This window comes from Lutra lutra, chromosome 4, assembly GCF_902655055.1.
Source record: "Lutra lutra chromosome 4, mLutLut1.2, whole genome shotgun sequence".
NCBI classification, from domain to species: Eukaryota; Metazoa; Chordata; class Mammalia; order Carnivora; family Mustelidae; genus Lutra; species Lutra lutra.
In genome coordinates this window covers 155,483,273-155,508,229 of record NC_062281.1, presented here as the reverse complement: position 1 = coordinate 155,508,229, position 24,957 = coordinate 155,483,273, and the positions used below count along the sequence as shown (strand labels likewise).

The following is a 24,957-nucleotide window of genomic DNA, read 5'->3' as shown; positions in this document are numbered from 1 at the left end:
CCTTGTTGCAGCCAAGATTTGAATACAGATGTATGATTTCAAAACTCTTTTCACTTTCTATACTGCTTTCAAGCAATAACTATTCAACAAAATCAAACATGTATAAGCATTTTCATTTTTTACTGTATTCCTCTGCTTTCCTTTTCCTCTCGTTTCTTTATTCCACCTATGTCTAACACCTAATAGTTTCCAAAAGCAACCTTTAATTATGACAGTACACTCTACAAACCAGTTTTCTAGTCCCCCAAAATAACAAGTACTAGTTAAGAATCACATAGAAGAAGATTTTTCTACTTACTTACCTTGGGAGGAAATTTTATATCTATATTAACATCACTATTTTTCAGAGCAAACTTAGTCAGAGATGAGCCATACAACCTAAGTGAACACTCTGGAAATAAAGGAAAAAAATATCAAAGCATGAAATAGAGTACAAATGGGAAAATTTTTAAAACAATGGTAGGAAAAATGCATATATTTTAATTTCATGTCTTCCAATTCTAGTTACAACATTTAGAGAAGAATGACATCCTTTCTAATTGATCTAACAAGATAATAAAAATGTTTCTCAATTATGGGGGTCAGGGACAAAGATGGAAGAAATTACTTATAAAAGTCCAGTATTTAAACAAAATTTTAGAACAGTTCATTTAGGAATAACTAGACGTATGTTTAACACTTAATATGTAACAGTAAAGAATGTACTAACCTAGGTACAGCTACTGTCATAAACTACATTTATTTATTTTTAGATATTTATATTTACATAAGAGCACTAAAACAGTAAAGGGATCACAGACATTCAATGCCAACATTCTTTAAAAATACAAACAGAAGCCTAATCACTTGAACAAAAAAACAAAATCCTGTGGCTTTGAAGAATTCACAGAACAAAATATATAGGAATAGTAACATACAACCTACATCTTTTTCAGACAGTCGAATATATTATTTCAAAAATTTTAAAAGGTTCTCACCAGAGGGCAAGTTGAAAAATAACATGATTGGAACTATTGGGGCAGGCAGGTGCAGTTACTTAGAAAATGTGAGCTCATACTCATTTGTATATATATATAAAAGTCTACTTTCCAAGTTCACAAAACGTCTGAAAGTCTTTGAAGTCATTAAAATAATAAAAATTTCATTTCTATTTTTAAAATAGAAATTTTTAGGCATTTTAAAATAAAATTTTTAGGCATCTTTTTTAGGTATCTTAAGTTATTTAAATAATCTCTATACCCTACATGGGGCTTTAACCCACAACCCCTAGATCAAGAGGCACACGTTCTTTCAACCGAGCCAGCAAGGTGCCCCAATACTAAATTACTTTTGCATATAATTTAAATTAGTATTCAATTTTTTTATAGAAAACCACATTATAACAGAAATAAGAAAGAGAAATGAAAATGTCTTCCATTTCCAAATTTCAATTTTACATTCTTTCTTATAAATCTCACAATGGCTCTATATAAAACTATAATTTGTCAACTGCTCAATATCCCTTTGGTGGTGAGAAATGAGTCTTATTTAATAGATATTTATTTAAATTCAATATTGATGTAAAAAATAGTAAGGGCTAAACAAACATAATCTTTATATAAACGTCTATAATAAACCTGGCACAACTCCCATTTACACCAAAAACATAAGCTTTCTATAAAGAAAGAGCAAAGTCAAAAAGAAATAAAAGTACAAATTTTACTTCTAATGACCCCACTTAAATAAATTAATTTTTCCCCACCATCAGGCTAATAGGACTCTTATTCTATGACTGGCTAGAATGTATATTCTCAAAATAATATAACTAAAATGTCCATTCAGAAGTCAGAAATACTAAAAATATTATAAGACCTTTAAGAAATTTTCCTGAATCTGACATTTAAAAAATCTATTACAAAAATTATGTTTGTAACTCCCCATTTTCCTTTCCTGAAATATTTCCCCCCCCAAAAAATCACTTAAAAAATAATTACATTCATCTGCTTTTAAGATAGAGAAACAAAGAGAAAGGAAAACATAAAGAAATTTACACAAGTAAAGTCGACAGGAAGCAAAGGGAAGAGCTGTACGATTTTAAAAATTAAGCATAAAGTATATTTGTACCTGGTAAAAATGTTGTTATAATCTTTGACATTTCCTCCACAATTTCCTGACGGACTCTGAGGTCATCATCTGTTATTCCATGTTCTTTTGCTAGTTCAATAACTGCAACACTTAAAGCAGCCAAGTGGCCAGGGGTAGGAGGTGGCAGAGAACGAAGCTCACTTTCTTCCTGTTTTTCCTATTAGTGTAACATTTAACAACACCATAAAAAATCTTTTCTATTTTAATGTCCTTACACTTAGGATAAAAGACTAAACAAATGTATTAACTCAACAAATATTCACCTTCTGAGTGCCTGATTCAAGGTAACTAGGATAAGGAAGTGAACAAGACAGAAATCCCTTCCTTTGTGACTAAGTATTGGAAGATTGAGGGGTGCTTTGGGGCAGGTTCCTATTAAACATTAAAAAAATAAAAATAATAAAAAATAAAAATAAAAATTTGCATAAATTCTGAAATACTACATCAAAGCCAAATTATTTTAAGTACAACACTTGGCTGTTAATTCCGCGGATAATTTTATTACAGCAAAGATGTAGCAGAAAGTCTTCTTTCTCTCATCTGCATGTTAAATGGTCCCAGGAAAATATCCTAAACACACTTCGATCATATTTGTTATGTTGCCTACCATTTAAAATTGATTTCTGTCATTTTCTCCAATGCTAAGCCAAATGTTCCCCAAAACCCTTGATTTCACTAAAAGTCTGAAAGCCAATTTAAACCAAAAACTAAAGAGGGACCAACTAAATTATATATATATAATTTTTAAAGATTAATTTTTTTCTGATTTTTAAAAAAATACATGCTAATTGCAAAAGTTACATAAAACACAGGAAAGAAAGAAAGAAAATCATCCACGATCTAATATCATACAATTTCCTTTTTTTTTTTTTTTAAAGATTTTATTTATCTGAGAGAGAGAGAACAGGAGAGGGGAAGGGCCAAGGGAGATACAGACTCCTCAGAGCCCGAGATGGGGCTTAATCCCAGGACCCTGAGATCATGACCTAAGTCAAAATCAAGAGTCGGGCACTTAACCAACTGAGCCATTCAGCCTTTATTTTATTTATTTATTTATTTATTTTTTACCATAACTGGGATCATACCATTTCTTTAATGTTATAATAATGGTATTTTCTATACCCCACATTTCAGTCAAGAGACATTCTCTTATATTGTAGCTCCCAACAATTCTAAAAATCAAAAGTAGCTTATTCTCTCTTCTCTACTCCCCATAATATAGTTAAACAAAGACTTCCACTCTATTTCTAATTTTATTCAGTGTTACCATATTTAGTCTCAACATAAAGTTTACCTAAGATAAAGGTAAACTATATCAAACATAGGGGGTAAGACAACCTCATTTTTATAAATTTCTGTGAATATTTCTGTAATCTTAATTATAATCTAAATCTTAGATGAGTGTCTGAAGTTCTCAGGTCTATTTTTTTAGGATTCATCCAAGGTACTAATAGCTACATACTTAATAAAAAATTCTCTGAATTATATTGCTAAATTGTCATGGAAATAAAAAGGTAAAAGAGAGTCGATGAACATACTCCTCTACCTATGTTATTAATAAGCCTATCCTACTTCCTTTAGGATACTGTTCCATCTAACAGTCTCACTGATATCCTTCTATTAATGATCATCCTCATATATCCTGTCATAAGTATGCTCAATGAAGTCTCTGCCCTATGTAACTTAATTCTAGTTAGAGAAAACAGAAACAGAAAAATAAATGTATACTATCATGTCAGGAAAACCTATGAAGAAAATCAAACAGGGTACGACTACACACTGATGGGCAAGGGTTATTATTTTAGCATAGAGTGGACAAAGAAGGTCCCTCTAAACAGGTAATGTTTAGCAGAAACCTAAAAATGAAAGAGAGAGACATTTAAATTTTTGTGGGAAAAGCATTCCAGATACAGAGAACAGTAAATGCAGAAACTTAAGGCAAGAAAGTACCTAATGTTATTTGAAGAGATCAATGTGGCTAAAGGGTTAACAAAAGGGTGACTAGAAGGTGGTAAGGTTGAAAAGTTAACTGGAAGCTAAATATCATATGACCTTAAGTAACTTGGTAGGGACTTACATTTTATTCTAAGTTGGGGAGCCAAAGAGGGGCTATAACCAGAAAGTAACATGATATGACATATTTTAAAAGAGCAATCCTTGCTAAAAAATAAAGAATAACAGACTATATAGTATGGGGGCAGGAAGGAGGGCTAAGTTGGAAATAGTCCAGGTGAGAGACAGTGGTAGCATAGACTAAAACAGAAAGAGTAGGAGGGCCTAGCCAGCTCAGTCGGTAGAGCATGTAACTCTTGAATTCAAAGTCATAAGTCTGAGCCCCACACTGGGCACAGAGATTACCCAAAAAAAAAAAAAAAAAAAAAGCCCAAACAGAAAGAAGAGTGTGTGTGACAAATGACTAAATTGGGAATACATAATGTTTTGAAGGTAAATTCTATACAATTTGTTAATGGTTTGAATGGGGGATGTAAATCAGAGAGATAAATCAAAGGTGCTTGTCCTAAGCACCTGAGTAAATAAATGGTTCTGCAGAGATGAGGTAAGTTCTGGAAACAATCAGTTTAGGCTAGGAAATAGTGCCCAAGAAGGAAGAATCTCCTAATGAGTCTCCTATTTCCAGACTCTGCCCCTTCATTTTATTCCCCTTACTTCCACCAGTTAGTCTTCTACTTTAAAACTTTCAATAAATCCTCAACAGAATACCAGCAAACCAAATTTGGCAAAATATTAAATAGATTATACATCATGACAAGTACAATTTATTCTTGGAATGCAAGAATGGTTCAACATACAATAATCAATGTAATCATCACCTTAACAAAATGAGAGGAAAAAAATTTTTTTATGCATCTTGATCAATGCATAAAAAGCATTCAACAAAATTTAACATCCTTTGGGGCGCCTGGGTGGCTCAGTGGGTTAAGCCACTGCCTTCGGCTCAGGTCATGATCTCAGGGTCCTGGGATCAAGCCCCGCATCGGGCTCTCTGCTCAGCAGGGAGCCTGCTTCCTCCTCTCTCTCTGCCTGCCTCTCTGCCTCCTTGTGATCTCTCTCTGTCAAATAAATAAATAAAATCTTTAAAAAAAAAAAATTTAACATCCTTTTGTGGTCAAAAACAAAACAAAACAAAACAAAATACCAAACTAGGAATAAAAAGAAACTACCTCAACATAATAAAGACATATTTGAAAAAACCACAGCTTACATTACAGTCAGTGGTTAAAGGCTGTGAAAGTTTTTTCTCTAAAGTCAGTAAAGAGTCAAGAATGCCCATTTTCACCACTTCTATTCAATATATTAGAGAAGTGTTAGCCATAAAGAAATGAAAGGCAATGAACTTGGACAGGAAGAAATAAAATAATCCCTATTCACAGATAATAATCTAATACGTAAAAAACCCTAAAGATGCCAGACACACAGGGGCACCTGGGTGGCTCAGTGGGTCAAAGCCTCTGCCTTCGGCTCAGGTGATGATCCCAGAGTCCTGGGATCGAGCCCCGCATCAGGCTCTCTGCTCCTCAGGGAGCCTGCTTCCTCCTCTCTCTCTGCCTGCCTCTCTGCCTACTTGTGACCTCTGTCTGTCAAATAAATAAATAAAATCTTTAAAAAAAAAAAAAAGATGCCAGACACACAAAAAAAATTAGAACTAATGAACTAAATTCAGTAAAGTAGCAGGACACACATCAACACAAAAAAAAAAAACAGTTGCATTTCTAGACACTAACAACAATCAATCTGAAAAGGAAATTAAGAAAATAATTTCATTTAAAACAGTCCCCAAAAGAATAAAATACTTAGAAATTACCTTAAAGAGATGAATGACTTGTACAATGAAAACAACAAAACACTGCTTAAAGAAATGAAAGAAGACATGAAGAAACAGAAAGATATCCCATGTTCGTGGATGGGCAAGCTTAATATTGTTAAGATATCAATACTACTCAAAGCAATCTACAGATTCAATGCAATCCCATCAAAATTCCTTTAATCCCTATTTGCAGAAATAGGAAAATTGATCCTAAAATTAACATGGAATCTCAAGGGACCCAAAATAACCAAAACAATCCTGAAATAGAAGAGTCAGAAATTGACATTTCCTGATTTTGAAACTTCTTATGCAGAGCAATAGTACTCAAGACATTATGGTACTGGCATAAAGATAGATGTATAGACCAAAAGAATAAAACATGTAACCAACTCATATATATGGTCAAATGATTTTTAATAAGGGTGTCAAAACCATTCATGGCAAATGGACTGTCTTTTCAACAAATGGTGCTAGGAAAACTGTATACCCACATGCAAAATGGACCCTTATCTTACACCCATATACAAAAATTAACTCAAAATGGATCAAATGTAAGAGAAAATGTAAGAGAAAAATTATAAACTCTTGGAAGAAAAAAGCTTCATGACACTAGATTTGGCAATGATTTCTTAGCTATGAAACAAAAAAACCCACAGACAACAAAAGAAAAATCAGACAAATTGGAATTTATGAAATTTAAACCTGTGGGGGGCACTTGGGTGGCTCAGTGGATTAAGTGTCCAACTCTTGATTTTGACTCAGATCATGATCTCAGGGTCATGGGATCAAGTCCCACATCAGGCTCCGAGCTCAGTTCAGAGTATGCTTGAGATTCTCTCTTTCCCTCTGTCCCTGCCCCTACTCATGCTTGTTTGGGCTCCCTAATAATAAATAAATCTTAAAAAAAATTAAACTTCTGTGCATTAAACAACACTCTTAATAGAGTAAAAAGGCAACCCACAGAATAGGAAAATATATTTGCAAATCACATATATGATAAGGGATTAATATCCAGAACATATAAAGAACTCCTCTAAAACTGAACAAGAAAACCCAGTTCAAAAGTGGTTAAAGGACTTGAATAAACATTTCTCCAAAGAAGATATACAAATGGGCATTAAGTACATGAAAAGGTATTCAACCTCAGTAATCACTGGGAAAATGCAAATCAAAAGGACAATGAGATACCAATTCAATGAAGATGACTATTATCAAAACAAACAAAAGAGAAAAATAATAAGAGTTTATAAATGTGGAGAAACCGAACCCTTGTGCATTGCTAGTGGGAATGTAAAACAATGTAGCCACTGTAGAAAACAGCAGGGCAATTCCTCAAAAAATTTAACATATTTACTATTTGGTCCAGCAATTCCACTTCTGGGTCTATACACAAAAGAAATGAAAGCAGAAAATGGAGAAAAAACTACCAATGTTGATACCAACATCATTCACAAAACCCAAAAAGTAGAAACAAGCTAAACATGAATGGATGGATGGATGGATGAATATACAAAACATGGTATATACATAAGATGAACTGTTATTCATCACTAAAAGGAAGGAAATTCTGATACATGCTAGAATATGGTTGAACTCTTGATCTTAGCTTGTGCCTTGATTTCAGCGTTGTGAGTTCAAGCCCCACCTTGGACTCCACACTGAGTAGAGCCTACTTCAAAAAAAAGCTTTTTCAGCATCTACTGAAATGATTTTTTGTTTGTTTGATATGATAAATTACATTGATTGGTTTTCTAAACCAACACTGTGCTCCTGGAATAAAGCCCCACTTAACCATAATATATTTCTTCCTTAATTTCATTGTTAGATTCAATTTGCTAAAGTAATGTATAGAATTTCTGCATTAAAATTCATGAAAAATATAGTCTGAAGCTTTCTTTTATTGTAAAATCTTTTTCTGGTTTTGGTATGAGAGTAATGTGGGACTCATGGACTGAAATTAGGAAGCATTCTTACTCTTCAGTGCCCTGAAATATGTGCAGAACTGATACACATATTATCAAAATTATCCCAGAGCTCAAACGTGACCTTTTCTTTTTTTTCAAGTTCTTTTTTTCTTTCCATTTCATTTTGGATGTTTTCCATTGTTATATGTTCAAGTTCACTAACCTTTTCTTTTCTAAGGTCTGATCTACCATTAGTCCCATTCAGTGTATTTTTCATCTTAGACACTGTAGTTTTCATTCTTGTAAGTTCAGCTTTAATCTTTTTTGTATCTTCCATGTCTCTTTATTTTTTAGAATATCAGGAATATATAGTTATCTGCCTTGATGTCCTCCTCTGCTAATTCTTTTCTGTCAATTCAAGGTAGTTTTGATTGGCTGATTTTTCTCCTTACTGTGGTATGTATTTTCCTGCTTTGGCCTTACTATCTTTGAATGCTAGACCATGTGAACTTTTTTGTGGTGACACATATTTTCTATTTCTGTATATACCCTCAAGCTTTGTTCTATAACAACATTAAGCCCTGGAAATAGTCCTTTTGGGTCTTGCCTTTAAAATTCCTTAGTTGGGGGGCGCCTGGGTGGCTCAGTGGGTTAAAGCCTCTGCCTGCAGCTCGGGTCATGATCCCAGGGTCCTGGAATCGAGCCCCACATCGGGCTCTCTGCTCAGTGGGGAGCCTGCTTCCCCCCCACCCCTGCCTGACTCTCTGCCTACTTGTGATCTCTGTCTGTCAAATAAATAAAATCTTAAAAAAAAAAAAAAATTCTTTAGTTGGGGGGAGCCTGGGTGGCTCCAGTCAGTTAAACATCTGCTTTTGGCTCAGGTCATGATCTCAGGGTCCTGGGATTGGGCTTTATGTCAGATTCCTTGCTCAGCAGGGAGTCTGCTTCTCCCTTTCCCTCTGCCCCTCTCCCCATGCCCTTCTCCTCCTCCCCACTCATGCTCTCTTTCTCTCTCAAATAAATAACATCTTTTAAAAAAAAGTCTTGGGGCACCTGGGTGGCTCAGTGGGTTAAAGCCTCTGCCTTTGGCTCAGGTCATGATCCCAGGGTCCTGGGATCAAGCCCCACGTCGGGCTCTCTGCTCAGCAGGGAGCCTGCTTCCCTTCCTCTCTCTCTGCCTGCCTCTCTGTCTGCTTGTGATCTCTGTCAAATAAATAAATGAAATCTTTTTTAAAAAATTAGTTTAAAGATTATTTATTTATTTATTTGACAGAGAGAGATCACAAGTAGACAGAGAGGCAGGCAGAGAGAGAGAGAGAGGGAAGCAGGCTTCTTGCCGAGCAGAGAGCCCGATGTGGGACTCGATCCCAGGACCCTGAGATCATGACCTGAGCTGAAGGCAGCGGCTTAACCCACTGAGCCACCCAGGCGCCCCTAAAAAATTAGTTTAAAAAAAATAAAAATAAAGGCTTTATTGGGATCAGACTGCATTTAGTTTCTATATATTCCCCACTCCTGAAACAAGATCCTGCTGGGCACTCTACCCAATGCCCATGAAGTACGAGTTTTTCAGTCTGAATAATGGGAAGGTACTATTCTCAGCCCTATGTAAGCATCAAGCACTATTCTAATTTCTTTAGATGATTCTTTCCCCGGTTTCAGGCAGCTTTCTCACATGCATGTACCAATCAGTACTGTGCTGAATACTCTGAAGGTACCGTCTTTTTATCTATAGATTTCTTTCTGTATAGCTTTCTCTTTTTTCTTATCCTGTCCTACAAACTCTAGCCACCCTGGATTCCCTGGACTCAAGTTCATCTCCGCAACTCTGGGAGTGTACTGCGTTCCCCTCCTTCCTATAATGCAGTATGGAAACTGTCTCAAACTAGAGTAATTGTTGGGTTAATCTCATTTGTTTTCCATTCACTGCCTGAAAACCATTGTTAGCTATTTTTATCCCTTTTTTCCTTTGGTTTATTCAGGAGTAAAGGTAAATCTCGTCATTATTATTACAACTTCAACTAAGCAAAAATCTACTACAACTGCTTTTAAGGTTTTTTGTTTTTTTTTTTTTTAGTTTTTTTGTAATGTCCTCAAATTTCCTTATAATGTGTATAATGTCTACCGGCTTTCTTTTTAGTTTCTTGTGTGGAATTCCCTGAGCTTCCTGGAATTAATGATTAGCATCACTCAACATTTCTTGAGATTTTTCAGTTGTTATTTCATAAACTACCAATTTTGTCTTTGTCCTATTAAATCTTCTGAAGCTCTAATTAAATCAAAATAATATGCTGATAGGGTACCTGGGTGGGTCAGTTGGTTAAGCAACTGCCTTCAGCTCAGGTCATGATCCTAGAGTCCCAGGATGGAGTCTCCTATTGGGCTCCCTGGTCAGCAGGGAGTTCTGCTTCTTCCTCTGACCGTCTCCCCACTCACGCTCTCTCTCTCTCTCATTCTCTCACTCTCTCTCTCAAATAAATAAATAAAACCTTTAAAATAATAATAATAATATGCTAGTAAGATTTTAATTTCTGGGGCACCTGGGTGGCTCAGTCATTAAGCGTCTGCCTTTGGCTCAGGTCATGATCCCAGGATTCTGGGATCAAACCCCGCATCAGGCTCCCTGCTCAGCAGGAAGCCTGCTTCTCCCTCTCTCACTCCCCCTACTTGTGCTCCCTCTCTTACTGTGTTTCTCTCTGTCGAATAAATAAATAAAAATCTGTTTTAAAAAATTAATTTCTTTTCCTTCTGAGTTCCTGATTTTCTTCAGTGCACTCATTTTTTCAAGAAAGACATATTGAGCACCTACTTTGTCAGACACTGTCCTAAACAATATAGAAACAAAAATAAATAAGAACTGAAACCTGCCCTCTAGAATAGCCCTCTAGAATATTGGATATTCAAGTCTAGAAGAGGAGAGAAAGCAGACATGCACAATACAATATATCCAGTTTTCTGATCAAGCAGCTCTGCAAGCACAGAGAAGGAATACCTAACCTAAACTTGTTGGGAAGGTCAGGTCAAAGAATTTTTCTCAGAGAAAATACACAAGCAGACACTCAGACATAAGTAGGAGATTAAATAATATTACTATTACCACTTTGAGGGATGCCTGGGTGGCACAGTCGGTTGAGCATCAGACTCTTGGTTTTGGCTCAGGTTGTGATCTCAGAGTCGTGGGACTGAGCTCTGTACTCAGCACAGAGCCTGCTTGGGATTCACTCTCCCTCTCCGTCTGCCCCTCCCACTTGTGCTCTCTCTCTCTCTAAAATAAATATATCTTTAAAAAGACGGGCGCCTGGGTGGCTCAGTGGGTTAAGGCCTCTGCCTTCAGCTCAGGTCATGATCTCAGGGTCCTGGGATCGAGTCCCGCATCGGGATCTCTGCTCGGCGGGGAGCCTGCTTCCTCCTCTCTCTGCCTTCCTCTCTGCCTACTTCTGATCTGTCTCTGTCAAAGAAATAAATAAAATCTTTAAAAAAAAAAAAAAAAGATATGTATCAGCCTCATAAAAAATATACATTACCACTTTGAAAAGAAAAGCTTAAATGGCTAAAATACTAATAATTTTTTTAAAAACATTACTCATACCTATGTCTATGAAATGTTCTAATAAAAATAACTGAAAAATTATGAATTCCAACAGTCTAAAGATTATAAGGCCCTGCATGGTCTGGACTTCTCTAGCTTCATTTCACATCATTTTCCTCCTATCTCTCTTTGCCCAAGTCATACTTGACTCTTTCTGTTCCTCATATGCCATGTCCTCACTCACCTTTTTTCCTTTTTTCTTTTTAAGATTTACCTATTCATTTTGAGAGAGCACACGCACAAAAGTGGACTGAGAGGCAGAGGGAGAAAATTTCAAACAGATTCCCTGCTGAGCACAGAACTGACTCTCAATCAATCCCACGATCCATGAGATCGTGACCTGAGCTGAAACCAAGTGTCAGACACTTAACCAACTAGGAACCCCCTTTTTCCTTAATTTCAAAATACTACTTCAAAGGTCAACTCAAATATCTTTCTCAGAAATGTCCCTGTTGCAGATTAGGTAAAATATCCTTGTATACTTCCTTAGCACCACATTTCTCCCTTTAATAGAACTCAATATACTTAGATTCTTTTTCAGTGTATGCCTTCACCAATATTTTAGAAAATCTGAGGGTAGGAACCACAACTATCTTATTCACCACTGCCTAGACCTAGTACACAAAAATTCAGTAAGCATCAGTTGGACTGATGGTATTTGACAGTTTCTTTATTTTTTTTCTTTTCTTCTTTTTTTTTTTTTTTAAAGATTTTATTTATTTGTCAGAGAGAGAGGAGAGCGAGCGAGCACAGGCAGACAGAATGGCAGGCAGAGGCAGAGGGAGAAGCAGGCTCCCCGCCAAGCAAGGAGCCCGATGTGGGACTCGATCCCAGGACGCTGGGATCATGACCTGAGCCGAAGGCAGCCGCTTAACCAACTGAGCCACCCAGGCGTCCCAACAGTTTCTTTTTTTAATTAAGATTTTATTTTTAAGTAATCTCTACACCCACAACATGAGATCAAGAATTATATGCTCTACCAACTATATCTGACAGTTTTAACTTTGAGAGTCAACATACTTTAGTACAAACAGACTGGCTCTGAAAAGGTTCCCGTCCTGACCACCTAAGATAAAAGAACACAGCTTTTAATGCTATCACTTCACTTACTAATATAAAACAGGACAAATACCCCATTTTTAGTTTCATAAATAAGTATTTGATAGAGTTTTGCCATTTGAAAAATAAACAATATATTTTGAAAAAAGAACTCACCAGAATATTTTTCTTATGTCGTTTCTCCTTTATATGTTTATGAGCTCCCTGGATGTTTTCAATGTGAATTAAGCAAAGTTTGCATAGATATCGGCAATTGGTATATTCTGGTGAGCGCTGAAAAATTAAAAAACGCATTTTTTCAGAAAGCAGAGAAGTAAGTATTTGACTATATATGGGAATGATATAATTACATAAATATAAGAAACAAAAACAAGCATTAAAGGAATAAATTTTTAATAAACAAATCAGTACTTATATAGTTGTCCTTTTCAAAACAGTCATCATAGGAGATCATATACTCATTTCAAACAACACTGTGATAATGCTAAATGTTTGATAATTAATACAGTCCTTAGAATCCAATGTAGGATAAGAATGGCAGTCTTAGTAGTCTTCTTCCCAATGCTTTCCCAAAAATTGGTTTCAAACCTTGACTTTTTGATAAAAAATAAAATCCACCCTCAAACAGGAGATTTTAAAAGAATATGAGTTGAGAATATGGAAGAATATTCCAAAAGCTTAGTTCTGGAAACATTCTACTCAATCACAATCTCATGGAAATAAATGAATAATCTCTTGAGGCCACTATTCTAAAAGGAACAATTCTGATGACACACAAAAATTATCATAGTACTTTACTCATACTTTACAATAACCTGTTCATGAAATAATAAGAAAAAAAAAACGTAACTAATTCCAAAGTGCCTATTATATGCCAGGTGCTAAGTTAGGTGCTTCATACACAATTTGTCTTTTTAATACCTCTAATAATCCAATTAGATTGCTATTATCTTCATTCTCTACAAAAACTCATACAGCCTGTAAATTTCACAAGAATATAATATTAAGTAGGAGATGATGAATTTAAATTCATGTATATCTGATTCCGAAGCCAACTCAACCCATATGATTATAGAATGAAAAATTACAAAAGCATAATAAATATACACTGAATTTTAAAACATTATTTCTAGTGCCTTATACTGCAACTTCTGAAATTACAAAAATGCTTAAATTTTTATTTCAGATTGATCTTCAATAGCCTGCAACTCCTGACAGATTCTCTAACTTCATAATATTGATTTTCTTCAAATGGAGAAACCTGCCCCAAATTTAGCAAGAGTCCTACCACAGACTAAAAATAAATACAGCCATCATTTATAAAGTATGTATAACCTTCAACTTTATGATTCCCCATTTTACTGGCAAAGCAACTAAATCTCAAAACTTAAATAATTTTGTCCAAAACAATAAGCAAAAAGGAAAATTCAGCTCAATTCAGTCATTTCAATTTGTAGTATAAAAATTCTTTATCCCTTCGCAATGACACGGATGGAACTAGAGAACATTCCACTAAGTGAAATAGGTCAGTCAGAGAAAGACAAATATAGTATGATTCCACGGACATGTGGAACTTAAACAAAACAAATGAGCAAAGGTTAAAAAAAGAGAAAGAGAAACAAACCAAGAAACCAAATTTATCAAGAGAACAAACTGATGGTTATCAGGAAATAGGTGGGTGAGGGGATGGGTTAAAGAGTGATGGGGATCAAGGAGTACACTTGTTGCGATAAGCACCTGGTGATGTACAGAAGTGTTCGATCGCTCTACTGTACACCTGAAACTAATATTATACTATATATTAACTAACTGGAATTTAAATAAAAACTTAAAAACAAAAAACAAAAAAAAACTCTTTCAAATCTGTCCTTATTGGGGAATTAAGCCCTTGCAGAGACTCCTACCTCTTAGTTTCTAACCACAACTAATACTTAATTCCCTAAATATTTTCTGAGCTCATAACAAATGTCAAACATTTGTCTAGGAAGGAGGGATATATAGCATAAACAAAACAAAACTGTCCTTACAATTTACTTCTAATATACAGAGACATGTAATAAAGAAATCCACAGATAAGGAGGAATATGGTGCACGGGTGTTAACTACTTTTTTAAAAAGGGTCATCACTGGGATGCCTGGGTGGCTCAGCTGGTTAAGCGGCTGCCTTCGGCTCGGTTTGTGATCCCAGAGTCCTGGGATGGAGCCCCACATTGGGCTCTCTGCTCAGCAGGGAGCCTGCTTCGTCCTCTCTCTCTGCCTACCTGTGATCTCTGTCAAATAAATAAAAATAAAATCTTTACAAAAAAAAAAAAAAAAAAAAAGACCTTACTGATAAAATAATTGAAAGGAAGTGAAGGATTAAACTATGTGGGTATTTGGGAAGAGATATTCCAAGTAGAAGGAAATGTTAAGCTAAGGCCTTCAGGCAGGAATATGTTAATATGTCTGAGACGCTGCAAAAAGCCTAATAAATGACTGGCACTGAGTGGTAAGGAGGGCCAGATCATAGGGCCCCTTGAAAGGACTCTGGTTTTTATTCCAAGTGTGAGGGGAAGACACTGAAGGTTTTTGAGCAGAGAATTAAGTTTTCATCTATATTTTAAAAGGATCCTTGCCTTCCTAATTCCTTTAAGAATAGAAGCAGGAAGAGCTTATTGCCATTACAAGCATACTGCAATGATCTAGACAAGAGATGATGCTGGCTTGGTTCAAGAAGAGTGGTGAAAGTGGCAAGGGTCAGGACTGAGGAGTTGAAAACATAAATACAGAACAATTAAAGCTATGAGTATTCATGAGGTCACTAAGGGAGTCAAGAAAAACTCATCATAAAAGTTTTTCAACTGTAAAATATTAGCAGACAAAGACTTGTCTGGATTCTTTTTTGTAAGAAAAGTTTGTTTTAACATGAATGGGGAGTCAGAAGGCTTGTGATGACATCTCTATTGACCTTGGATTAAATCTCTAACACTGGGGCACCTGGGTGACTCCATCGTTAAGCATCTGCCTTCAGCTCCAAGTCATGATCCCAGGGTCCTGGGTTCAAGCCCCACATCGGACTCTCTGCTCCGCAGGAATCCTGCTTCTCCCTCTCCCACTATCCCTGCTTGTGTTCCCCTCTCTTGCTATCTCTCTCTGTCAAATAAATAAAATCTTAAAAAAATCTCGAACACTGAAAACTGCTTCTATAACCTTAAAATGAAATAATAAAAATTGCTCTAGTGGTAAAATAATTCAATTCTACAAGTAGTTGATCTTTACCGCTTAATACACACCAGACACTTTACGAAGAACTTTTACTTGTATTTATCATACCTAATCCTCAAACAATGAGCTAGGTGTTATTTTTATCAACTTGATTTTAATGAGGAAGAAACTGAGGTTTAAAGAAGTTAAATAACTTATATAATGTTACCCAAGCAGTAAGTGGCAAAGGTAGACTAAGTGACTCCAAAACCTATACACTTATACTACCTCTAATTAATAACCAACTACCATGTGCAAGGAACTATATTAAGCACAGTAGCAAATGGAACAAAAATGTTTTCATGACATCATGAAGCTTCTAGTTTCATAGAAGAGACATACGAAAAATGTTTTAAAATTCCTTCATTATGTAGTTATATTTTATTTTACTATTAAACACAGACATTAATAAATCTTCTTTAAAGTTTCTGCAAAAGAGGGGCGCCTGGGTGGCTGAGTGGGTTAAAGCCTCTGCCTTTGACTCAGGTCATGATTCCAGGGTCCTGGGATCAAGCCCCAAATCAGGCTCTCTGCTCAGCATGGAGCCTGCTTCCTCCTCTATCTGCCTGCCTCTCTGCCTACTTGTGATCTCTGTCTGTCAAATAAACAAATAAAATCTTTAAAAAAAAAAAAACATTTCTGCAAAAGAGCTAGAATAAAGATTGCTGGGCATGGAAATTCTAAGTATTTCCTAGTCAACATTTAACACTAACTATAGGGAAATTTACCCTTCTGACCTAATAGCTTAGATTCTTTCCTTCTTTGGTACAGTTTAAAAATCTACATCTTTACTCATCAATCAGATAATGTATGGGTACACTGTGAACCCAAGAACTGATAAAATCAAAAGCAAGTAGTTAAGAATATTCTTAATGAATGTCTAAAGTTGATAAAGGAAAATATTAAGAGTACACTAAATTGAAAGTAAGAGGTTTTGGAGGACATGAGAAACAAAGAAGTGCCAGAAAGAAAAGAGATTATAGACATCTATGCTAGTACTGGCACACTCATTTTATATCATGGCTGCTTAAATTCAAATAAATTCAAACAGCAAATGTTTTTGTTCTATGCTTCTAAGCTTTTCTTTTACCCCCTGCATTCTTTCCTACCACCATCAAACATCTATTCTACCTTAATTTCTTTCTTCTCCCAAGAACTGATCTTTCCTGCTTTACATCCTATCCCATCCAGTCCTACTATTTTTCTTAAAACACATTTTTCACATTTCCTTTTTACATGCCATATAATTCACCTAATGCACCAGACTTCCCCAATTCACCTAGTCAACTCCTACAGATACTCCTTCAGACTCAGTTCCAATGTCACCTGCTTATAAAGCATTCTCCAAATTGATGCTTCCATACCCCCGTTCAAGTTGGCCACTCTTTTGTCTAAGATTTCAAACAATACTGCTATTATTACTATTATCTCTTACATGTTTTTCTCTAATTAGTAAACCAGAAAACCAGTAACATGTTTCTAAAAATGCCACACATGAGGCACCTGGGTGGCTCAGTTGTTAAGCATCTGCCTTCGGCTCATGTCATGATCCCCAAGTCCTGGGATTAGGCCCTGCACTGCGGTCCTTCCTTGGCAGGAAGCCTGCTTCTCCCCCTCTCACTCCCCCGCTTATGTTCCCTCTCTGTTTATTAAATAAATTAAATATTTTAATTAATTAATTAATGTGCCACACAGGCCCCAATTCAACTTTTTGTCACCAGATCATGGCACATGAAAAGCACTAAATATTTACCTTAACAATACACACACCCAGAATAACTACTAACTCCAGACATAGGGAAGAGAAAGTGAGGAAAGCGAGAACTAAGTAAAAGAGCAAATTGCAAAAAAGACTTCCTTCTAACTAGCACCTTGGGAGACTAACTACACAACCTAAATTCTCCCTACATTATGGGCCTCTACCCCTTGATATTCATTTCTATTTTCTTAGGGTGACCACTCTGTTATAAGTTCTATTAATAACCCAGGATTGCCTCTTCAATTTAGATATGACCTCATTTTTCTAAACTCTACAAAATTATACCATTTCTTTCTTTCCTTTCTTATTTATCAAGAATCATGACCTATATTACCCTGTATACATGCTCACAAATATCCCAAGTATCTATTTGTGAACAGGCTGATTTATGATTCTTTCCTTCAATACCTAGCAATGTTTTTTATTAAGGCTAGGAATGTGTATTTCTAGGTTAAGAATTTAATTAGTATACAGGAACAAGATACTAATGGCTAAAACTATTCCTAATACATTAAGAGATATTCAGTAAATATGGGAGACGGAAGAGGAAAGGGGAGGAGAAAACCATTAGGAGAAAAGGAGAAAACGTACTATATAATATTTGCTCATCTATTTCTGTCATTCCAAATGGACTGTTCACTTCTAATTCACCAACTGCCATTTTCACCAATATATCCCAGTGCCCAGCATAGTACTGAGAACATAAGAAGCATTCAGTATCTACTGCTGAGTGAATAAATCAAGAGATCAGCAAACTTCTGTAAAGGGACAAAGTAATATTTTGGTAAATAGTTTATGCTTTGGTAAACAGTAAATATTTTACGCTTTGCAAGCTATAATGCTCTCTGGAGTAACTAACTATTCATTCAACTCTGCCATGGTAGCATGAAAGCAGCCACAAATGGGTAAACAAACGGCATGGCTATCTACCAATACAATTTGGCTTACAAAAACAAGGGACTAGGTTTACTTTACACAATTTTAAAAACACAGAGCACACAAACAAAAGGAAAAAACAAGAAGATAGGCCATAGTTTGTTGACCCCTAGAAAGAATGAATGAATTCAGACTCACAGATACAAGGATTTGCTGAACAAAGGGAGAGAAGAAAAGAAAGATGGAGAGAAGAAAGGAAAGAGGGAAGTTAGGAAAAATGAATGCTATCTCTGCCTGAGCAATAAAAGAAGGTAAATAAAAAGAGCTGTGCTTGGCAAAGAAAAGTTATAAAACATCCATCATCCTTCAAATAACTAAAATGACATAGTATACTTTTTCAAGTCGAAAGATGTGATCTCTTTCTAAGCGTTCTTCTGCTTGTTTCAAGCCTAGCCTCTGCTCAGGTGTCAATGCAGATTCATCTATCACAGTAGCATTTTCTAAATAGTCCATCTCTGAAGAGTTTTCTTTATTAGAGTCATCATTCTTCATTTTACCTAGAAAAGGAAGCAATCAGTTACCATCAGCAGAACTGATAAAATTTTTTTAAAATTTCAATGGGAAACAATCAATTTATACACGTACAGGGAAAATATTCTTTCCTTATACCTTCCTTAGTTGTACAAGTTGGTATACTTATGTAAATACAAAGAAGAGATATACATGGTATCAGAATTCACAAAGAAAAATCTATTTCATGAGTCAAATGCCTATCTTGTTCTTCTGACCTATCAAAAGACAAATATGACAGACTCACTACACAAGGCTAACACAACATAACCATCTTGTATAACTGTATAATCTCTGAACTCTGAAATGTGATAAAAATCTAGTTGAAGTCCCAAAGATTAGTCACTAAAGTCATTTTAATGACTTCATCACTATACACTAGCTGCTAAAAGAACATATGTCCTCTGGACCACAAACCCACACCAAGCTAGTACCTCTCTGCTTTCACTGAACTCATGGATATCCCTATCACATCAGTATTTCTTCTTTGCTTCTCTGCCTCCTAAAAAGATTGCAATCTCTTCAAGAGATAGACTGTGTACTATCAACTTTTCATTTCCAGTACCTAGCATTATACACCTGGCATATAGTAGATTCCACTATCAGTGTGATTTTTTAAAAATACAAATTGAATCATGTTATTCTCTTGCTTAAAATACTTAAAAGACTTCCAAAGAGCTCAGGATAAAGTTTAAACTCTCTAGCATAATACATGCCATCCTTGCCTTCATGAAGGCAGTAAACAACAATAATTTCAAGTTGTAATAAATGCTATAAAGGAAAAAAGCAAGTAACTCAGAAGGAAACTAACTTCAGATACGGGAATCAGGGAAGACTTCTCTCAGATTTTAAATCAAGACCTTAAAGAGGGCCAAGCGTGTGGCTCGGTGGGTCAAGTGTCTGCCTTCCGCTCAAGTCATGATCCCAGGGTCCTTGGATGGAGTTCCGAATTGTGTTCCCTACTCTGCAGGGAGCCTGCTTCTTCCTCTCCCTCTGCCTGCTGCTCTCCCTGCCTGTCCTCTCTCTCTCCCTCCCCGTCTCTGTCAAATAAATAAATATCTTTTTTTAAAAAAAATTTTTTTAAAGATCTTATGAAACAGCTAAGTTATCTGTATCTCTAACCTTATAACCTACCATAACACTCTTCACTTTATTCATACCAAATGTGTTAGAATGGATCACTGCTACTTCAAGTCTCAATGCGTTTTCATATGCTGCTCCTTTCACCATCAAGGCCATCCTTACTTCAGCTAGTAATATTTACCTGTCCTGCAAAATTTAGCTTAAGCTTACACTGTTTCAGAAGACAGTCTGATACTCTTTATACAAGTGACACCTGAATAATATTGGGGCTTGGGATGCCAAAATCTGCATATAACTTTTTACTGCCCAAAATTTTAACTATTAATAGCCTATTGTTGACCAAAAACCTTAATAACAACAGACAGATACATACTTTGTATGTTATAAATATTATATATTGTATTATCATAATAAAGGAAGCTAGAAAAAAGAAATTCTCACAGACAGAGCTTTCCCTCTTCTTTTTTTTTTTTCTTTGCTTTCCCTCTTCATATGAGGTTTCAATGCTTCCCCTCTTCATATGAGGCTTCAATCCTATGGGATTAGGACGCCCACCTTGTGACCTCATTTAATCTTAATTACCTCCTAAAAGCTCTTATCTCCAAATACAATCACACTGGGAGTTAAGGCTGCAGCATAGGTAGATTAAGGAGACACAATTCAGTCTATAGCATCAGCCTTAAAAAGGAAAAAAGTACTGATGGATATATACTATAACATGAATGAACCTTGAACCTTGAAAACATGATGTTTAATGAAGGCAGCCAGACACAAAAAGATCACATATTCTATGATTCCGTTTCTATGAGATACCCAGAAGAGACAAATATAGAGAGAAAGAATGCATATTAGTGGTTTTCAGAGGATGACAGAGCGAGGGAGAATAGGAATGAAGTTTCCCCCCTCCCCAAGACCTGAACTGAGATCAAGAGTCAGACTCCTAACCAAATGAACCACTCAGGTGGTCCCAAGGGAATGAATCTTAATGGGGACAAGGTTTCCTTTTGGGATGATGAAAAAGTTCTGCCGTTAGGTAGTGGTGATGGTTGTACAACACTATAAATGTACTTAATGCCACTGAATTATATACTTTTTTTAAAAGATTTTATTTATTTGAGAGAGAGAGAGAGACAGCATAAGCAAGGGGTGGGGCAGAGGGAGAGGGAGAAGCAGAGTTCCCGCTAAGCAGGGAGCCTGAGGCAGGCCCAATCTCAGGACCCTGAGATCACAACCAGAGCCAAAGGCAGGTGTTTAATCAATTGAGCCATCTAGGTGCCCCAAATTATATACTTTAAAATGGTTAAGATACTAGAGTTCCTGTATGGTTCAGCAATTCCACTCCTACACATACATCAAGTGAAAACATATATCCACACAAAAACATTTAAATGTTCATAACAGCATTATTTATAATAAATAAAAGATGGAAACAATTCAAACATCTATCAACTGGTAAAAGGATACATACAATGTGGTATATCCATACAATGGAATTTAGCAATAAAAAGGAATAAGGTACTGGTACATGCTAAACATAGATGAATCTTGAAAACGTTGTGCTAGGGCACCTGTGTGGCTCAGTCACAAAATCCAACTCAATTTTGGCTCAGGTCACGATCTCAGGGTCTTAAGATCAAACCCCCCATGGGGTTGTACACTGGGCATGGAGCCTGCTTAAGAGTCTCTCCCTCCGGGCGCCTGGGTGGCTCAGTGGGTTAAAGCCTCTGCCTTCGGCTCGGGTCATGATCTCAGGGTCCTGGGATCGAGCCCCGAGTCGGGCTCTCTGCTCAGCAGGGAGCCTGCTTCCCTTCCTCTCTCTCTCTGCCTGCCTCTCTGCCTCCTTGTGATCTCTCTCTGTCAAATAAATAAATAAAATCTTTAAAAAAAAAAAAAAGAGTCTCTCCCTCTGCCTCTGCCCCTCTCTCACTCTCCCTCACCTTCTTTAAAATAAAGGAGAGGAGCCTGGGGGGCTCAGTTGGTTGGGCATCCGACTCTTAAGTTTTGGCTCAGGTCATGACTCAGGGTCATGGAACTGGGCCCTGCTTTGGCCTCTGAGCTCAGCACCAAGTCTGCATGGGACTCTCTCTCTCCCCCGCACTGTCTGCCGCTGCCCCTTCCCCCACTTGCATGCACTCAGTCTCTCTCTCTCAAATAAAAAAAAATTTTTTATTTAAAAAATCAAGCCAAAAAAAAAAACAAAAACCGTTGTGCTAAGTGAAAAAAGCCAAACAAAAAAGGCCACATATTATATGATTCCCTTTATATAAAAAAGGCAAATCTACAGAGATAGAAAGTAGGCAAGTGACTTCTTTTTTTAGAGGGGAGGGGAAGTGAGAGAGGGAGAAAGAGAACCTTAAGCAGGTTCCTTGCCCAGCATGGAGTCCAATCCAAATTGGATGTTTAACCAACTGAACCCATGGAGTCCAGTGCAGGGCTGATCTCAAGACCCTGAGATCACAACCTGAGCCAAAATCAAGAGTCAGAGCCTCAACCCACTGGGCCACACAAGGGCACCATGAGTAGTGACTTTTAATGGGTACAGTTTCTTTTGCAGGTGATGAAAATTTTCAGGAATTAGTGATAAAATCTACACAACTTTCTGAATATAGTCCTAAAAACCACTAAACTATATGTTTCTTTTCTTTTTTCTTTTTTTTTTTTTTTTGAGAGTGTGAGCACATGCAAGTGGGATTGGGGGGGCAAGCAGGGGTGGGGGGCAAGGAGTGGTAGGCATAAGGCGAGTGAGAGAATCTTAAGTAGACACTAAGCTGAACAAGACACCCAATGTGGGGCCTGATGTCAAGAACCTGACAAGACGACCTGAGCTGAAATCAAGAGCTGGATGCTTAACTAAGCTACCCAGATGCCCCAAAACTGTATGTTTTTAAATGAGAAATTTTGGCATGTGATTACATCTCAATAAAACTATTATATAAAAAGGTAGGGGCACTTGAGTGTCTCGGTTGCTTGAATGTCTGATTCTTGATCTCAGCTCAGTCTGGAACTCAGGATCTGAGTCAAGCCCCACAATGGGCCCCACAATGGTTATGGAACATACTTAAAAAAATAATAATAACAGGGGTACCTGGGTGGTGCACTCAGTTGGTAAACTGACTCTTGGTTTGGGCTCAGGCTGTAATCTCAAGGTTGTGAAATAGAGCCCCATGTTGGGCTCCCCACTCAGTGTGGATTCTTCTTGAAATTCTCTCTCCTTCTCTCTCCCTGTGCCCCTCCCACTTCTGTAAAGTGTGGGTTAAGTGTCTGCCTTCGGCTCAAGTCATGATCCCAGGATCCTGTCACTCTAATGTATGGGAAACTACAGAACCATTTTGAAGAGTAGTAATATGATCTGAATAATTTTAACAGGATCATTCTGGCTGTTATGTTGAAAATAAAATGAAAAGTTACGTAAGTGAATAGAAAGAGGTAAGCTGGGTTATGCTATTCAAAAGCATGATCCTAACCAGCAACACCAATCTCACTCAGGAGCATGTGAGAAATCCATTATCTCAGGTCCCACTCTAGACTTTCAAAATCAAAAATTCCTACAAAAGGAACCTAAGAATCTGCATTTTAATAAAATTCCCAGCTAATTCATATAAGTATTAGAATTTGGGGGGGGGAGTTTGAGAAGCTCAGATCTAGAACACTCGTCCCTCAAATATTCACCATGCTCCCTCTCTTACCACTTTCCTTCAAATATTTCTGTTACCTTCTCAGTGACAATTTAAATTTGAACCACAACCATCAGACACAGTAGCATCATTCCCTATGATCTTTCCTACTTTTTCATAAGATTTACTACCATCTAACTTACGACATACTTTTGTTACTTATATATATACATACATATATATATATAGTCCCTCTCCTCCTACTAGAATATTAACTCTGTAAAAGCAATGTTGTCTGTTTAGTTCGTTGCTAAATTCCTAGCAACTAAATTAGTACCTGGCACATAGCAGACACCCATAAAAATATTTACTGGATTAATGGCAAAAGGAAAAGCTGAAGTGTTAACTGGAAGCTAAAGTTGAGCCTAATGAAGGAGGATTAAGCCACTAACCTCAGGTGAGCCTGAGATTAGTCAAATTTCTATAAAGTCGGTTAAGTCCAAATAGACAATGATCTATATATAAAGGTTTATTCTATTTAATTTATAAAGGGACACTCTAATGAGAAATCATTAATTTAAATATAATTTGGAATTTTCATATGAGGAAAAAAATACTAAACAATTGTGTATGAACATGACTTCAAGGCAGATATTACACATACTCAAGAGAATTCTTTAATAAAAAATGACTGCTATACTACAAATCATTGTTCTGAATTTGTTAAACCAAGTCTTCCAAAAGGACCTCTTCTTGGTCTACCAGCTTCTTTAAACTAGTTCAACTTGTTCTCCATATTAACAAATAACAAAACAGCATTTAATTAGAGAAGTAATAATAATAAAGGATATTCATTCATTGCACTGCATGCCTACCATGTCAGGTACTACATGAAACATTCCATTAGACTACTTCACTTCACCTTCATAAAACAGGAAGCAGCATCTTAACTTTTTTTTTAATGAGGGCTGATGGGCTGCCTGGGTGACACAGTCAGTTAAGCACCCAACTATTGGTTTTGGCACAAGTCATGACCTCAGAGTTGTGAGATAAAGCCCCTGAGTCAGGCTCTACGTTCAGCATGGAGTCCGCTTGAGATTTTTCTCTCCCTCTCCTTCTCCTGCTCTTGTGTGTGCTCTTTTTTTATAGTAAGTAAATCTTAAAAAAAAAAAAAAAATGAGGTGGGGCACCTGGGTGGCTCAGTCATTAAGTGTCTGCCTTCAGTGGCTCTGGTCATGCCCCCCCACTCCCCCACCTCCCCCGCCTCAGGCTCCCTGCTGGGAAGGAAGCCTGCCTCTCCCTCTCCCACT

At 36.6% G+C, this 24,957-nt stretch overlaps 1 protein-coding gene across 12 annotated transcripts in view; it reads right to left on the bottom strand.

The window, feature by feature from the left end:
• Positions 1–24,957, bottom strand: part of TUT4 (terminal uridylyl transferase 4) — a 130,425-nt gene that overhangs the window by 67,502 nt on the left and 37,966 nt on the right. For all 12 annotated transcript variants that reach the window (XR_007126982.1, XR_007126983.1, XM_047728199.1 and 9 more), the window contains 4 exons: positions 18,774–18,937; positions 12,659–12,775; positions 2,104–2,281; positions 303–391 (listed from right to left, as the gene is read on the bottom strand). Coding sequence is in view for 10 of the 12 variants with exons in the window: in XM_047728199.1 (XP_047584155.1) it covers positions 303–391; positions 2,104–2,281; positions 12,659–12,775; positions 18,774–18,937 (548 nt within the window). In the remaining 2 variants the exon portion in view is untranslated. The remainder of the gene's footprint in view (positions 1–302; positions 392–2,103; positions 2,282–12,658; positions 12,776–18,773; positions 18,938–24,957) is intronic.